This window comes from Peromyscus maniculatus, chromosome 1 (assembly GCF_049852395.1).
Source record: "Peromyscus maniculatus bairdii isolate BWxNUB_F1_BW_parent chromosome 1, HU_Pman_BW_mat_3.1, whole genome shotgun sequence".
Lineage (NCBI taxonomy): Eukaryota > Metazoa > Chordata > Mammalia > Rodentia > Cricetidae > Peromyscus > Peromyscus maniculatus.
This window is the reverse complement of record NC_134852.1, coordinates 37,779,524-37,797,027: the sequence shown is the minus strand read 5'-3', so window position 1 is coordinate 37,797,027 and position 17,504 is coordinate 37,779,524. Positions and strand designations below refer to the sequence as shown.

The following is a 17,504-nucleotide window of genomic DNA, read 5'->3' as shown; positions in this document are numbered from 1 at the left end:
AAAACAGCTTCCTAATTGTCTCTCTCAAATGAGCGGCAGCCTGCCGGTTTGAGCTACTGGCGGGTTCCTGGCGTGTGTGCTCGACCTGCAGTATGGCAGGAATGAGGCCTCTGCAAGTGGCACATTAAGCTGCATGGTGGATTTAGCCTTTGCTAGTACAAAACAAAAAGAGGTTTCTGGGCTACGCGCTGCTTGGATAAAAGCATAGACCCACGATGGCTCCCAGAGCTGGCGGAAAATGTACCACCGCCATGTTGGGAAGCTGAAGTGGGAGGAGCCAGCAGCCACAGCGCCGTTTCAGGCTTAAAAGGCTGCTGTTTAAAGCAATAGGCTCAAGTAATATAAAAAATAAGCCACATAAAGATGACTATCACACAGAGAATCTGGATTATGTTCTCTTTGATATTTGTAGCTGAAGAAAAACATTTGATTGCAAAAGCTGTTGAGTTATGCCAAAATGTATATTTTAAAGGTACCTTAACTTCAAAATTTGGATGTAAGGATATGTTGCTTTGGAAAGGAGACTCTGCTTTTGTTTCTACAGAAAGCCAGAGGCTATGGATTTGTTCCAAATTAAGATACATCAGGTTTGACCAGCCAAGACCACCTGAAAGGTCTCCGATGACACCATGGCCCAGATGATCCAACATCCAGAATTGTTTCAAGGCAACTGGCTCAGACGATACGGTCTCAAGGACTACTCCATGATCCTAAAATTTTCTTTGTGTCCCCATAAGATACAGCGCCCCCCTCCAGCAGGAAGTAGTAAGAGAAGCTACGCCCAAATTCCCAAATATACCAAGCTGACTTTGGAGATGTGTAAAAGTTAAAACCTTCCTTTTAAAAAAAAGAAAGGGGAAGTGCTGTTGGACGGTCTGTATGTCAAATTGCTCTGATTGATCAATAAATAAAACACTGATTGGCCAGTGGCCAGGCAGGAAGTAGGTGGGACAAGGAGAGAGGAGAATTCTGGGAAGCAGAAGGCTGAGGCGGAGAGACACTGCAGCCGCCGCCATGACCAACAGCATGTGAAGACGCCGGTAAGCCACCAGCCACGTGGCAAGGTATAGATTTATGGAAATGGTTAATTTAAGATAAAAGAACAGTTAGCAAGAAGCCTGCCACGGCCATACAGTTTGTAAGCAATATAAGCCTCTGTGTTTACTTGGTTGGGTCTGAGCGGCTGTGGGACTGGCAGGTGACAAAGATTTGTCCTGATTGTGGACAAGGCAGGAAAACTCTAGCTACACCATAGCTTTTTGTTTCCTGTGAAAACAAAGGCATAACCTCTCTCCCACAATGCAACACATTTCCTGACTTCCATTCTGAAGTTAAGACATTCTTAAAGTATATAGGCTGATTTGATTTAGTAGTTTCCTTAATCCAATGTCTCTCCACAGCTGTTGTTTTTTGTTCCCTAGTATTTAAATACTTCAAAGTTAACAAAGCACTATATAAGATCCAGACATTCTGTGTTATATTTTCATCCTTGTGTGGCTTATCCTCCTTACCCTGCTTTACTCTCTCTTTAAAGGCTTTATTATTTTTAAACCATTTAATTTTTTATGACTGTCTATACCCAATTTATTTTCTTCTGTCAACACCTAAGCACATTTTCAAGCATACTGTACCTGTCCAGATGTTTTCTTGGCCTAGACCTGTTCTTTTGTTTGTTTGTTGCACATCTGCAGTGTTTCTCTGACCACATGAGCCAAACCTTAACCAGCTAGGCTACCCACTCTGTGTCTCTGCTTTGCACATGGTGCTGGTGGCTGGCTCTGCCCACTTTGGATCTATGAGAGCTGAGGGTCATGCCTGTGGATCCCAGCCTGGAGCCATGTTTACTCAGCTCTGAGAATTTTTTATCTAGTGCTGAGTAGCACACCACCTGCTCAAGTGCTCAGCTAAACAGCAGGGCCTCTTGAAGGGCCTGGCCTTTTCATGGTGCTAGGGATAAAAGCTCCGGTCCTCACACTTCCAGAGCAAGCACTGTATTGACTGAGCCATCTTTAGTCGGTTTGTTTTTTGGTTTTGTGGTGTTTGTTTGATTGTCTGTTCAGACAGGTTCATTCTGTAATCCAGGCTGGCCTAAAACTTTAGCCTCTGCCTCACCTTCCTAAATGCTGGGATTGCAGGCGTCAACCTCTACTTCTGGCTGCAGAGAATTTTCATGTGTGTTTTTGTTTGTTTGTTTGTTTTTTGCTTTTTGCTTTTTCGAGACAGAGTTTCTCTGTGCAGTTTTGGTGCCTGTCCTAGATCTCCCTCTGTAGACCAGGCTGGCCCTGAACTCACAGAGATCCGCCTGGCTCTGCTTCCTGAGTGCTGGGATCAAAGATGTGCGCCACCACCGCCCGGCTTCATGTGTGTTTTTAATATTCTATTCAGTAAATGTTGTGAAGAACCAGCCTGCTTCCATCTTAGACTTAAAATCCATTTAATAGTAAAGACAAACTGGGCTTGTCCTGTTTATGATTAGACCTCTGTTTCTCAAGGATTGGCTATGCCCTACCTGTAACCTTAACTACAAATGGTTCTGTACTGGTTGTTCAGGAAATGGCAGCCATGTCTTTTGTTTCAAAAGGTTGCTATAACTGCCTTGTTACAATCACCTTGCTCCTTTCAATCCTGTCTTTGTTTCAGTAGGTCATCATGACTAACTTGTTATGCTATGTTCTGCTTCTGTAACCCCATCTATTTTGCCCACTAAATCCCACATTTGAAAGTTCCCTACCCCTGAGCTATAAAAACCTTGTCCTTCCTCACATTCAATGCCTGACCTCCCTCTTGAACTCCACCTTAGGGGGAGGCAGCTGGTGTGCACAAATAAAATAGCTTGCTTTAATTAATTACATGCTTGCTTTAATTAATTTGGCTATAACGATTTAGGATGATGGCCTTTCTCCTCAAATCTTTGGGATTAACAGTCAACACCCAACTTTTCTAACCATTTCCTACACATATGTATATATTTTACATGAAGCAATTTCACTTTTAAAAAATTGTTACCATCTGCCAATGAAAATTCACAAGTTTTTTCCAGGGGGTTTTGTTTCAACTCTTGTTAGAAAGGAGTTACTGTGTAACAATCCAGGGACAGGACTACACTTCCCTAGGTGCTTGGGGCCAGGCCAGTGGGAGGAGAGAACTCAGTTTTCTTTAGAGACAGCTGATCTCTCACTTCATTGCCAAGGGTGTGATCCTCAGGCATACTGGGAAATGTGGGCCAACACCACATGGAAGGAGAAGGTGGGGCTTGCTAGAGGACCTGCATGAGACCTGGGCTCAGAGATGGGAAGACTGACTTGGCTTCTCAGACAGGAAATAACTGAGGGAACCTGCGTGTTCCACATGTCCTGGAGGTTGTGAGACATAAAGTCGTGGTGGGTGTCTCTCTTCTCTGGTATGGGTGATGAAATGGTGCCCTGCCCCTCACTCGGGAAAGCAGGTCTGAGACACTGGTCAACGCAAAACAAGATTAAATGTCAGTACCTGGAGTAAACCTTGATGTTTCCTTGGTTTCTCTGCTCAGGAGCAAAGCCAACATGTAAAACAATGACAGGACTCAGGTCCTAAAGGTTCCATGAGGAAGCATGCTAGGAATGTTGGCATCCACATAGGCGCGTGAATATGCCAGACATCTGTGTACAACCACGTGTTCCTATGAACATATGCTCTCCAACATTCTGCATTTTAAAAAGACAGGTACAAGTATCCAAGTTCTTCCTGACTTTCCCCAGGCAAGATAAAGGCCAGGTGTCTCCACAGGCCCTCAAATTATATTACAGGGTTTATTGGCACTGAGCTTAGCTGGGAGCTTGAAGCTTCAAGGACAGATCCGGGGACATGGAGAGGTTGCATAGGGTATCTTGGGGGGGGGGGGGAGCCCAATCAGCCGGGACTGGTGGCACTTCGGATCCAAAGAGGGTTCAGGGTGCAAAGTGCAAGGCAAGGCGTACAGTGTGAGCTCAGGTGCACGATGTAGGGTACAGTGTGCAGAGTGCACATTTGTAGGTGTGATGGCGAACATTACACTTAAACGTTTAGACTTACTATGCTTGGGAGACCAAAATCAAAAACTGCCTCAGGGTCTTGTACGGGCTGTACCGTCACCCCTCCCCACCCCCGACGTTAAAAACTCTTCTTAAAGTGACTGATCTTGTAAAGTTTGCTGTTCTAGCAAGACAGTAAGATTGCTATTTCTGCTCTTGTAATCGAACTTGCTTCCTCTACTCAAAAGATGACTAGGGCAACTGCAGGACATTCGCGTTAAAATAAGCCCCTGCCTGCACGGAGGGGGTTTGCCCACAAGCATACCAGCTCTGGGCTGATATGGCCAGGGGCTGCATCTTTGAAGTTCTCTCGGGTGCAGACCTGGCCCCAATCAGTCTGGGTGCCAGTATCTAAAATAAAAAGCCTCTAATTATTAAAATTTATTCATGGTTACTGTCAACCTCTGAGCGACCCCAGACAGTAGGGTGCACTGAGCAGAACGTGTGCTCGAGCTCTGGGGCAAGGACCGGCTCTCTAAAAGGGGAACTCGCAGATGAAGTAGAGGCGCCGCTCACAGTCATGGTCCCACCAGGAGCCGTCGTCTGAGGCCTGCGCCACGCAGTTCTCCAGGACGCCGCCATTGGGCTGATTCGGGCTGAGTGGATGTGATGCCGCGCTGGGCTGGGCGCCGGGCTCCGGGCTGGGTGCGCGGTGCCAGGCGAAGAAGGACACACGCTGGCCGTTCTCGAAAAGGTAGAGGCCTTCCGAGCGCCGGTCGTTCACGCCCAGCCACACCGGCCAGTTGTAGGGGGCGAGGGCAGAGCGCAAGTACCGGGCCACCGCATCCATTTGCTGGCGGTCCGCCGGCTGCGCGAGACTCCCGCCCCGCGCCTTGCACCGCGCCTGCGCTGCCGCCTGGGTCTCGAAGTCCCGCGATAGCAGGAAGCACTTGTGGCCCAGGCGCAGGCCCTTCAGGCAGCCTGTGTGCGTGGTGAGGCGGAGTCAGAACATTGAGCGGAGGGGCGGGGCCAGAGCGAGGGCTTGGGTGATCAATGAGGCGGAACCCAGGTTTCAAGAGGCGGGGGAGGGCGGGGTCCGTAGGTAAAGGGAAGCCAGAGCCGAGGAGCGGTGCATGAGGGTAGAGGGCGGAGCCAGATAAAGGCGGGTTAGAACTTGCGATGGCCAATGAGGTAGAGGCAGGCCTACTGGGGGCGTGGCCATAGCTCCGAGCGGGCGAGACCAATGAGGCAGAGCCAGGGCTGCAGGGGGCGGGGTCAGAGCTTTAGGGGCTGGAAGAGGGCGGGGTCAGAGTTAGAACGGCTGTGACCAGTGAGGCCAAGACAGGGCTGTTGGGGGCGTGGCTAAAAGAAGACCGTCCTTCTGTGGTCGAAACTTAGTAGGGGGAGCCAGAGCATTGAGGACAGGGAGGGCGTGGGTAATGGGCGGGATTAGAGCTTCAGTGACCAATAAGACCTGGCCAGGCTGTCAGGGGCAGAGCCAACACATTTGTGGGTATAAAAAGGGTGGGGCCAGAGGGACGCCTTAGAGCAGCAGTGTCTGATGAGGTGGAGCCAGGGCCTCAGAGGGGCGTGGCCAGGGTGTGGGCGGTACCAGACAGTGGGTGGGGCTCCCAGGGTGTGGCACAGGTTGAAGCGAGGACAGTCTCATGCACCTCACAATCCAGCTACAGATGTGTGGACACATCCCAGTTCTATGTGGACCTGACACCCTTGGTCCCCAGGTCTTCAGACTTCCCTGGGTCGCCTCCTCCCACCTAAGCCCTCTTGGTGCTGCTGAAACTCACCCTCCAAGCGGCCGTGCTCCTGCTCAGCACGGACCTGTGCCTCCTTCAGGGCTTGCACGGAGTCGCGGGTGTCGCTTGTAGCATCCCGCAGCTGCCGCAGTCCCTGGGTCAGCTGGACCACACGGGTGTCCAAAGCGTGCAGACGAATGTGCAATTGGTGTAGGCCTGCATCCAGGCCAGCCAAGCGGCCCACTGGGAAAGAACAGAATACACAACTGGAGGCGCAGTCAGGGGCCCTAAGCAAAAGGGAGGGCATGGCCCTCGGACTCCCAAAGATGGGATGGAAGAGATAATCTGGACTATGTGGATGAGGTTCAGTGGTTTGGGCTCTTGACAGGCATGTCTGGGGACCTGGGGCTCCCCTGATGTGTCTGCCCTCCAGGTGGGTCAGTGATTGACATACAGGCCATCCTGGCTTCTGGGTACTCACAGATGTAAGTGATGGCGTCCTCTGGCGTAGGAGAAGGGCTGGGGACAGGACTGGAACTGGAAGTAGGTGCTGTGGTGATTTCCTCTTCCTCTTCTTCTCCTGGAGTCTCCTTGGTCCCCCAGACCCCTTTGCCTTCAGGATTTCCGGCAACACTATCCTTATTTCCCAGCCCAGTGGACAGCCCCAGGGCCTCCTGTAGATTCTGGGGCAGAGAACACGTTAGTCTCCTTCCCACCCACCCTCTCAGCTCTTTCTCTGAACCCATTGCCCCCTCTAAGCCCCATTATTTTTCTTTGCCCCTCCTACAACCCTGCATCCCAAGCCCACAGTGCCCCCCCACCCCCGACACTCACCTTCAACATCAGTGACTCCCGCTTTCGCTCCTCCTCCAAGGCCCCTCCCCAGCCTCCCTCCCACTCCCTCCCAGGACCCCGGGCTCCATGGCCCAAACCCAAAACCTGAGGGACCACTAGGGCCCCCAAGAGCCAGGCTGCCTGCATCCAGCTGGGCTTCCCAGCACTCAAACTAATAAGGATCAGGATGAGTGCTATAGGACTGGCGAGTGCCTCTCAGTCCTCCTCCTGCTGGGCTCTCTCTTCTGCCTCCCTCCTGATCTGGTCTGTCTCGACTTTTGGTCTCTTCAGCTTCTCTTGGTGTGTCTCCCCGCCCCTCTTGGCTTCCAGGAGGCTCTGCCTCTGTGGCCAGAAACCTCCAACGTTCCAAGGCCTGATCCCGCCTTGGGTTTCTCCACACCCACCCCTCGCCGTTTCCAGACCTCTGCTTCTGCCCCCCCCCCTTTTCCTCCCTTTTGCAAGTACAAGCACTTAGATGGACAGAAGAAAGATGGAGCAAGTTCTGTAGGGTATCCTTAATACTGGTAGGCCTCAGCCTTGGTCCTTCTCAGAACAAAGCAGGCCGTGATAGGATGCTGGCTTTTGGCTCTGTTCCCTTCTCCCCCTCCTGGCCATTCCTAAGGAGGGAGCAGACTGCAGGGTATGCTAAGGTTGTTATTATCCTGTGGTCACCGCTGACCACACAGCCTAATGAAGGGGACTCTTCTACCATTCTCAGGCTCCAGGCTCTCCCAATCCCCACCAGATGGTCTATCCCAGCCCTCCCAGCCCTTGTGTATGCCTGCTTGTGGGGACATGTGTGAACAGCATCATGTGTACAGCTTGAAAGGTGTAACTCCGAGATTCTCCTGCAGGTCAGGCCCTGAGCAGGTCAGTGCTGGAGTGGGAGGTGGTGGTGCTGGGGTGGGAGGTGGTGGTGCTGGGGTGGGAGGTGGTGGTGGTGGGCCCAGTGGTTCCCCCACCAAGGAAAGGAAGGGGCAGACAGTCAGAGCAGGCATCTCCAGGAAGTGAGCTAACCAAGCCCTGGACTCTGAGCAGAGAACATTCTGCAAGCTGCCTCACCCCAGCCTAGACCACTGCAGTCACCTCCCCCTGCTCTCCCCCTCCTTCCTCCAAGCCCCTCCAATCTGGGCTGCTTGCCTGCCGCAGCCAGAGCGAGCCTTCCCAACTATAAATCAGATCGCATTACTCCCCACGCCCCTGCTTCCTCACTTTCCCATCAGAAGCAGGAGAGAAGCCAAACCTGGGCCTCAGTCCTCAGTGCAGCCTGCAGGGCCAGGGCCTGGAGAGAGCCATTTCTGCAGTCTTTCCCCATTTCCCTCACCCTCTGCCTCGGCCCTGTCCTCCTATCCCTTTCCTCCTGGAGACTCTTCCCTCAGCTCCTTCTCATCACTGGAATTTCAGCCCTGACCACCCTATGAAACGCCCCCTTTTCTTCCAGGTATGGTGCAACCAGTATGGCTTTGTTTATTTACATCTGTCTCTTGCAGACCAAGGATTGGACTATTGGTTAGTTCTGTATCCCCGAGTCAAAGCAGGGCTTCCTAGTACCTAGTAAGTGCTAAGTTAAGCTGCTGAGTAAGAAGACCACTGTTCCTGGCAGAGTAACAGCAGCTTGGTCCAAGGCCTCCAAGGCAGACTTTAGTGTTCAGGTGGCACCTGAGTTCTCAAGGTGTCTGCCTGGGTAGAGGTGCTGAAGGCTGTGGGAGGATCCGATGCCGGGGAGTGGACGGCTGTGCCATGCCCACTCCATGCCATGACTCCTGCAGGGCTTTTCCAACTATAGTCCAGCAAGTCTTGCCAGTTCATGAGCCAGAGATCTGGGGGCCTAAGCTCTGCAGGGAGAAAGCAGAGAGGCTCAGAGAGGGACATGGCAGCCCCGTGGAGGTCATGGGTGTGGTGGCAGCTAGCCAAGGCTGCTGGCTCCAAGCAGGTGCCTCACATCTGCTCTGGGCTGCTGAGAGCCCCATGAGGGGCCTTGGAAAGGAACACACCAGTTTTCAAGAAAGCCTGGTACGTGGAGGGCAGCGTGACCTTGGGCAGCCTACTGGCTCCCTCAGAGCCTCTCAGATGCTGGTCGTCGTCGTCGTAGCACAGAGGCCCCTCATCAGAGGCTGGAGACCTCCATATAATGCACAACAGCCTTGTCAACTGTAGAGTTCTTCATAGCACTCAGTGTTTGTGCCAACACCGCCAGCTGTTCTCCATGGGCTCAGCTGCTCAGCACCTGGGTGGGTGCATCAGGATGAGGGCCTCTCTGAGATGGTACCGACTCCAGCTTATCCCAGGATGTTCCCAGAGCCTGCAGCTGCAGATGAACCCAGAAGCTACCTAGAACTGCCCTTTGTCGGTGCTGGTGTTCCCTAGTGGCTCTGGGGATGCTGCTGAAGCCGGGGCAAAGTGGAAATCAGGACTGAAGATGAAGGATGATGAATGAATCTGCCTTGCCACCGTGAATGTACCAAGCAGGAGAGTGCTAACTACCTGCACATTCTTAGCTTTGTGTGCTCGTGTGTGTGAAATCAGGGGTGATATATGATGAATGAAGACACACAACCTCAGGCATGTTCTTTGGAACACCACCAGGCTAGTGGAGACTATGGAGACAGCTTCTGTGTTCTTCATCCTTGACACCACCTCTTTATAGCTGGGTGACCTGGAGCAAGTTACTTAGCCTCTCTGTGCTTGAACAGGAAAGAAGTCCCTAAACCTGGTACCTGTACTCAGGGATAGTTGTGCAGGGGGCGCTGTGAGCAGGGTGCGCAGTCAAACAGGAGTTCACACCTGTGATGGACAGCGGGTGGGTGAGCTCCCTCAGACAGCATGCATGTCTGTCTACGGTGTGCTTCTGTGGGCAGATCTGAGCAGGCAATTGGAGTATGGTGTGGGTAAACCTTGCAGGGTGCTGTCGGTATGCTGTGACACTGAGGTGTGACATTGTCCATGACACCGGGTGTGTGTCCCTGGTCATGTGTACTGGGCAGGCATGCCCTAAGGAGTAGGCAGCTGTGGGTATGCTTCCTTTACAGGACCAGCTGGGGGAAGGGACATACGTCTATCTCAGGTGCTTCCATATGTGGGGGCTCATATGGAAAGGGGTGTGTGTGTGTGTGTGTGTGATCTATAACCCTCAGCATTCGATTTGGGAATATACAGACTCTCTACAAATACAAATAGCACCCCACCATGTGTAGAAAGAGCGGGGAGCACTCTGGGAGAGGGGCTCCTCTGGGAGGAGCAGGACCCCATTTGGGATACACGGGGGTACGCAGGGGTGGAATCTGGGTTTGGGGATGGGGCAGTGAAGATGAAGGGTGGAGGAGGGCGAGGGGAGAGGGGCGGAGCTGCGTTTGGGGGAGGATGGGCGAGGTTTGGGGGCGCGGGGAGGGGCGATGTCTCTCTGCGGGCTCCTGGAGGGAGGGGAGAGGGCGGAGGGAGGGGAGGGAGGGAGAGAGAGGAGAGCAAGAGAGAGAGAGAGAGACCGGGTGAGGGAGAGACAGCTAGTGCGAGAGAGCGAGCCGGGTGGCAGTGGAGGCGCCGAGCGGGGAGCAGGCGGCGGCGCGGCGGCCCCAGGCAGAGGAGGAGGAGGAGGCAGAGCCGGCGGGAGCCGCGGCGCCCGTAGCCCGGCCGGACCCCAGCCCCGGGGCGGGCGAGGAGGGGCGCGCGGGCGCGGCAGAAAGGGGGGCGCGCTGCGGATGGCCGGGCCCGGCCCGCGGGGGGGGTGAGGTCCGCGGCCCCCCCGCCCTCCCCCCAGCCCTCGCCCGCCCCCTCCCCGGCCCGCTCGCCCTCCGGGGCGGTGGGGCATGGCCTGAGGGTCCCCCGTGAACGGGGGGGTGGGGGGTGGGGGGAGGGGGGAGGGGCCGCGGGCGCCGCCGACCGGGACTCAGCAGCCCCGCCAGGCAGGTAAGGGCACCGGGCACCCCAGGTGGGTTCTGGGGTAGGGTGCAGCTGCGAGAGCTGGGGTTGCGGGAGAGGGCGGGGGCGCCCCGGATGTCCTTGGCCTGGCGCCGGCTCCAGCCTGGGTGTGCATTTAGGGTGTGTGTGTAGGGGGGTGCGGGTGTGGAAGGGAGCGTGGCCCCTACGGGTGACATCAAATTGGGTTGCGACCCAGTCCCGGGTGCCCCGTCCCAGATCGCATCCTTGCTGGGAGGGTGTGACCCATCCCCCACGTGCTGCGCCCCCTAAGCTATACTGGTCTCTTAGGCTCTTCAGGGCCACCGCTGGGTCCCGGTCCCCGCCTCCCAACCCTGCGGGCCACTCCCCCGTCTCGCCCACTCTGGCGCACCTGGGCCCCTCCCCTAGGTCACCCTGGTCCCGAACCCCTCCAAGCCCAGGGTCTGGGCCAGAGCGTCCTACGCCGCCTAGACCCGCCGCCCCTTCCAGGCATCTCCAGTTCCTTCCCACTCGCGCCTCGTTTGCCCATCGCACCTCCGGTCCCTTCTCCGCGGGCCGGCGCGCCCCCTCTGCTCCCGCCCCCAGTCCCAGCTCCCTCTCTGACCTGGGGCTGTCCCCTCACCAGTCTTCCTGCCTCAGCCCCAACTCCCGCCTTCCTCCACCTCCATTCATTCTCCCAGGGCCCGGCTCTTGGCCGCGCCAGCAGTCCCCTGTCCCCCCGCAGCCTCGCAGGGCACCCCCTCTCTCCCCATCGCCAACCCCCCCTTTGCCGATTCCTCAGCCCGTCTCGGTACCAGCTGCGTGCCAGCTATTCTTAGCCGCCGAGCTTTTGATTCATGCCGCCCCGGCGGAGTGTGCCCGCTCCCTCCCTCGAGGCCGGAGGGGGAGGGGCCCGAGCTGTCCTGGGTGTTGGGGCAGTGGTGCCCGCGCTGTGGGTCCGGCCCATGCTGACCTTTCATCCCACCTGCCACCCCGTTCCTGTAGAGCTGGGGCTACAGAGGGGATGTCAGCCAGGGTCAGCCTAGGGGGAGTGGCTGAGGTCACACTGCCAGGCGGGATGTGGTGTAGGGCGGTCACTGGACTGAGCTGGAGACCCGGAGTCTCCTCCCAAGCCCGGCGGGTTGGGCAACAAGACCAGGTACCTGGGCGAGGGGCGGCGGGGCTTCGGAGCTTGGTCCCCGCGAGGGGGAGGGGTCCTCAGCCCGCGGTTAGACGCCTGCTCGCCTACAGTTCTTGGAACTCTCTTCCTTAAACATTTCGTCTTTCCTTCCCCAACCCTCCTCCCCCCCAGCCCATCCCCACTCCCCCAAAGTCAGCAGTACCCTCCACTGCTTCCCATCTCCATGGCAACGGTGCAGGAGCCGGGCCTGGTGTGGGGTGGGAGGGACCAGACCAGACATTCTGCTTTCCGGTTCTAGAGTGGGGAGTGGGGGGTAGTGAACAGCAGAGAAGAGGACCGCATTTGGAAAGGAGCCACCCCTCAGTAGACCACTTTGAGAGGGACGACCCTCCCACCTCCTGGTCCCCCAGATTGCTGCAGCCCACTTCTTAGCCTCCTCCCCAGCCACCCCACCCAATCCAAGTTCTTTTCGGTGGAGCCACGAGTACCAAACAGTGCCAACCCACCCACCCTGCTGTGCCAGTCCTGAAACACACCCACAGGTCACCTGCAGCTGCCCACACCCACCCAGGCCACCACAGCTTGTCACCTGGACCGTCCAGCCAGGGCCAGCCTCCCTGTCCACCCACACATCCTCTTCACATGCCCCAGTAACCTCTCATAGGTCCCCTGGGCACAGCTCAGGGGAACTTCTCTTTTCTGTACATCCACCCACATTTGTATCCCTCGATCCCCTCCAGGGACAGCTCACTCCCCAGCAGCAGCCCTCCAAACATGTGGTCAGCCACACTCCAGTGAAGTCACCAGCTCTCGGGCACCTCCTGCTGCCCCAGGCTCAAAACTCACACCTCCATCTCTCCCTTACTATAAAAGCCATCCTCAGCCTCCCTGGGATGAAGAGGCCAGGCTCTGGCCAGGAGGGCAGGATGCCGAAGTGGATTGGTCCACCTGTCTGTCCTTAGCTAATTTTAGCTTCATTTTCTGTGGCTTGACAAAGTGGGCCAGTAGCTCCCGCGGTGATTCTGTGATTTCTGGGACACACTGGGTCAGCCACAAAGTGGAGCGCAGGGGGGTGGGGGTGGGGGCTGCACGCAGGGCCAAGGACAGGGAGGAGAAGGGTGCCAGGAAGGCTGCTGAGGTGGTCTGAGTTGGTCTGTGCAGAGGTCTGAGGGCATGCCTAGCCTCCCTTGCCTCCCAGGGCAGAGGGAACAGGCTGCCACCGTGTCTGTCACTGAGTGGTACTGGTAGCCTCTGAATGGCTCTACACTGAGGGACACCCTTGCCTTGCCCAGCTGCCTGTGATGCTGCTGTCCCCCGTCGCCCCGTGGCCCCACGATGACCCACAGCCCCGCGACAAGCGAGGACGAGGAACGCCACAGTGCCAGCGAGTGTCCCGAGGGGGGCTCAGAATCCGACAGCTCCCCAGACGGGCCAGGGAGAGGCCCCCAGGGGACTCGGGGCCCGGGCAGCGGAACACCTGGTAACCTGGCCTCTACCCGAGGCCTCCAGGGACGCTCCATGTCTGTCCCCGACGACGCCCACTTCAGCATGATGGTTTTCAGGATTGGCATCCCTGACTTGCACCAGACGGTGAGTGGCTACTCACCAGTCAGCTGACAGACACACTGACCAAGTCTGTTTCCCACCCCCAATCCCAGCTCCAGCTGGACTCTACTTCTTTTCCAACTACCCTTGGCCCTCAGACTCTCGACCCAACCTAGCCCTGGCCATCCTGTCTCCCACCAGAAATGCCTGCGCTTCAACCCTGATGCCACCATCTGGACAGCCAAACAGCAGGTACTCTGTGCCCTGAGTGAGAGCCTACAGGATGTGCTTAACTACGGACTGTTCCAGCCGGCCACCTCAGGCCGGGATGCCAACTTCCTGGAAGAAGAGAGGCTGCTAAGAGAGTACCCCCAGTCCTTTGAAAAGGGGGTACCCTACCTGGAGGTGAGACTACAGAACTCTTAACAGAAGTCTTACCTTGGAACACATCCACTCTGACTCCAAGAGAACCCCAGTGGGCACTTCAAGACTTCCCGAGAACTCACAGGAAGGAGATCCTGAGTCCAAATCTCCAGCTGAGTTGGCTCTTTCCCTTTCCTAAGCTCCCTATGCCATCAGCTGGTGAGGGAATCCCAACTACAGTAGTTACTCTAGAACATTCTGTGTGTGTGTGTGTGTGTGTGTGTGTGTGTGTGTGTGTGTTACACTTACAAGGTAGGAGTTATAGTGCAATAGACCTTGATGACCTGCTACTCTTGGAAAGGTGACTCTGCCTAGGGCCATTTCCTTGCTAACCCTGAACTCATGGGAGGAAGGGAGAAGTGTCAGACATTCTCCAACAAAGAGTCTGATTACAAATCTGTGTCTCTTCAAACCCCACCCCGGTCTCAGTTCCGCTACAAGACCCGAGTCTACAAACAGACCAACCTGGATGAGAAACAGCTGGCCAAATTGCACACGAAGGTAAGAGTGCCCTGGCAGAGGCCTCCCCTGGGTGTGCCCCCTGCACCCAGAGCACCCTGTCCATCACCTTCTTTCCCAGTCTTTCTCCAGCAGCTCTCCTCTCTGCCAGTTATGCCAAGTCCTCCATTTGACTTTGAATCCTGTTTGGAGACACCCATCTATCTCCATCTAACCCCTTCACACTTCCCTCTATGACCTCACTTGTCCAAACTGATGCCATCTGTGTGTGCATTTGCAGGGGTGGTGGTGATGGTGGCGGCGGTGGTGATGGTGGCGGCGGTGATGATGGTGGCGGTGGTGGTATGAGTGGATGGGAGTGGATGTGGAGGCCAGAGGACAATTTGGGGGGGATCAGTTTTTTCTTTCCACCATATGGATCTTGGGGATGGAGCTCATAGGGTCAGGCTTGGTGGCAAGCACCTTTACCTGATGAGCCGTCTCACTGGCCCCACCTTATTTGTCTGTCACTGGTCTGAGGCTCACCATGTTGGCCAGACTAGCTGACCAGGAAGGCCCAGGGACGTGCCTGGTCACCTCCCCAGCACTGGGATTACAAGCGCGCACCACCACCCCTGGCTCTCTCATGAGGTTCTAGGGAATCAAACTAGGGTCTTTGCATGACAAGATTTCACTTCTAGGCCTCCAACCCACTCTTTTAACTCTGCCTTCTCTGCTCAGAGCACTTAGGGCCCTTTCCTTACCCTGCCTCAGTTAATTTCCTGCCTAGGGAGTATTTCACAGACACCCACAATTCCCCAGTCCTATAGCCTATATTTCCATCAACCACAGACCGCCTTTCCTCTTCAGCCACATTTATCCTGCTGGGTCCTTTCCCTCCAGACCTTGGGTGATATCCGCCCTGTGTCTGCCCTAGTCCCCCAGGAACTAGGAGGAAGTTAGGAGGCTGATGTGGCCAGAGGGAAACAATTCTTGACGTTTAATGGAAAGAAATCTCCCCCCTTTTCCCCAAAGCTTCTCTGTCCCACACCATCCACTCACTTCTTTTCTCCCTCCCTCCCTACCTGTGCCATTCACTTTGGGAACCAGTAACCATGTTCAGCTCCTTTGTGCATGTGACAGGTGTGAATTGAGTCACACTGCAGAAACAGTACAAAAATCCCGTTTTATTTTTTTTAAGATTTATTTTATTTTTAATTATGTATGTGTCTGTGTCTGTGTGTGGGTATGTGCATGTAAATGCAGGTGCCCAAGGAAGCTAGAAATACCAGATCCCCCTGGATCTGGAGTTACCTGCCATTGGTTGGTGCTGGGAACTGAACTCAGGTCCTCTGTAAGAGTAGCAAGCTCTCTGAAAAGCTAAGGCTTCTCTCTAGGCCCCATGATATTTTTTTAAAATTACATTTATTTATTTATTTATTTATTTATTTATTTATTTATTTATTTATTTATTTATTTATTTATTATTGTGTGTGTCTGGTGATGGGTGGAGATGGCATGTTCATGTTACGGCTCACATGTGGAGGTCAGAGGGTAATTTCTAGAGCTCATTTTTCTCCCTTCACGTAAGTTCTGGGGATCAAATTCAGGTTGGCAGGCTTGGCTGCAAACCCCTTTATGGCTGAGCTATCTCATCACCCCCAAACCATGATGTTTTTCTTGTGGATCTCTGTGTATCGAAACAGCAACATTAGGGATATATTCCTTTAAGAACATGTGTCGTCAGGATGCTTTTCAACACGGTTCACAGTTCCCCTTTGTCCTGGGGTTTTTATTACTGTGAAGAGACACCATGGCCCTTATGGCTACTCTTATAAAGGGAAACATTTAACTGGGGCTAGTTTACAGTTTCGGAGGTTTCAGTCCATTACTGTCATGTGTGGAAGCATGTCAGCACACAGGCAGACCTGGTGCTGGAGAGGTAGCAGAGAGTTCTGTATCCCAATTAGCAGGCAGAAGGAAGAGAGAGTTCTGAGACCTCAAAGCTTGCCCCCAGTGACACACTTCTTCCAATAAGACCACATCTGCTTCAATAAGACCACTCCTTATGAGCCTATAGAGGCCATCTTCATCCAAACTCCCACCCCTTCTGTTTCCGAATATTCCTTTGAAGACAGGGTCTCACTGTGCAGCTCAGGCAGGCCTAGAACTCATCACCCTCCTGTCCCTGCCCCCAAGTGCTGAGGTGACTGGCGTGACCCACCACACCAGGCTTCCTTTTCGCCTTGGGAGGGGGCTGGCTGTGTACCCACCGGGTGGTGCTGTCTCTGATTGCTGCTCCCTTCTCTTGACCCCCTGATCTCTCTGATTCCCCTGCCTTTCTTTGTATATGATCCAGACGGGGTTGAAGAAGTTCCTGGAATATGTGCAGCTCGGGACGTCCGACAAGGTGGCAAGGCTGCTGGACAAGGGGCTGGACCCCAATTACCATGACTCAGATTCAGGAGGTAGGAAGAGGCATGGGCCGGGAAGGACTGGGGTGAGGAGCAGGGTTGGGTAGAGAGGACAGGGCACCTCCTCAACCCCAGAGGGTGAGGCTGAGGGACCAAAGGTTGTAGGGGGCTGAGCTAGGAGACCAGGGTGGAGTCTAAGAGGCAAGGGCCAAAAGTCCTGCCTCTGAAGGTCTTCTCTTGTCCTTCAGAGACACCTTTGACCCTGGCGGCCCAGACTGAAGGCTCAGTAGAGGTGATTCGAACGCTGTGCCTGGGTGGGGCTCACATAGACTTCAGGGCCCGGGATGGCATGACAGCGCTGCACAAGGCTGCATGTGCTCGGCACTGCCTGGCACTCACGGTGAGGCTGCTGTAATCCCCAGGTGGTGGGACCCATTCCTTTCCCTTTATTTCTCCAACCCCATTTCCTTCATTTCTGTTCAAAAGAATCCCTCTTCAGCCAGGTCTGATGTACACCCCTACAGTCCTAGAATTGAGGGGTTCGAGGCTGGCCTAGGTTCCATGAGACCCTATCTCACTGCCCTCCAACCCAAACAGTACCTCTGTTTCTCCACCACAAAATCTGTTTCTGCACTCTGGCAAATGCACAGTTCCTGCTGTCAGTCTTCCAGGTGCCCCAGCTTAGTCTAGAAGCTGGTTGTGACTCAGCCGGGCAGGTCCACATAAGCTTCCTCCTTGGGCACTCAGAGTGGCCCCCTTTCCTCTTCCCATCCGGTATGCACCCTACCTCTGCCTCCCCAAAGTACCTGCCCTTAAAGTCCTTAGAACACAGAAAATGAGTCCCTGCTATTCGGGAAGTCCATCTCCATGCACACCCTGGATTTGCTCCTCTGTTCATCCTTGCTAGCTCAGCACCTCACCTCCCAAAACACTCATTTTCACAGGCAATCCAGATCCTTCTCATACCTAAGACACAAAATACACCTCCCCGAAACCAGGTGTGGAGGCACAAGCCTGGTATCTCAGGACTTGGGAGGTAGAGGAAGGAGGATGAGGAGTGTAAGGTCAATCTTGACTACATAATGAGTTTGAG

At 54.7% G+C, this 17,504-nt stretch overlaps 2 protein-coding genes across 8 annotated transcripts in view; one reads left to right on the top strand and one right to left on the bottom strand.

The window, feature by feature from the left end:
- Positions 1-4,417: 4,417 nt before the first annotated feature.
- Positions 4,418-6,939, bottom strand: Clec11a (C-type lectin domain containing 11A). Its single transcript, XM_006986179.4, has 4 exons — positions 6,578-6,939; positions 6,225-6,426; positions 5,795-5,986; positions 4,418-4,970 (listed from the first exon to the last, which is right to left on the bottom strand). The coding sequence occupies exons 1-4, from the start codon at positions 6,722-6,724 to the stop codon at positions 4,525-4,527; spliced, it is 987 nt and encodes a 328-aa protein (XP_006986241.1). The 5' UTR covers positions 6,725-6,939; the 3' UTR covers positions 4,418-4,524.
- Positions 6,940-7,149: 210 nt separating this feature from the next.
- Positions 7,150-17,504, top strand: part of Shank1 (SH3 and multiple ankyrin repeat domains 1) — a 61,078-nt gene continuing 50,723 nt past the window's right edge. For 4 of the 7 annotated variants that reach the window (XR_013052726.1, XM_076576196.1, XM_076576192.1 and 1 more), the window contains exons 1-6: positions 10,375-10,480; positions 12,884-13,181; positions 13,338-13,541; positions 13,989-14,060; positions 16,357-16,465; positions 16,660-16,811. Coding sequence is in view for 6 of the 7 variants with exons in the window: in XM_076576196.1 (XP_076432311.1) it covers positions 12,927-13,181; positions 13,338-13,541; positions 13,989-14,060; positions 16,357-16,465; positions 16,660-16,811 (792 nt within the window). In the remaining variant the exon portion in view is untranslated. Of the gene's footprint in view, positions 7,448-10,373; positions 10,481-12,883; positions 13,182-13,337; positions 13,542-13,988; positions 14,061-16,356; positions 16,466-16,659; positions 16,812-17,504 lie in introns of those variants that run through there. The other 3 variants (XM_076576203.1, XM_076576200.1, XM_076576180.1) reach the window with 2 other exon arrangements.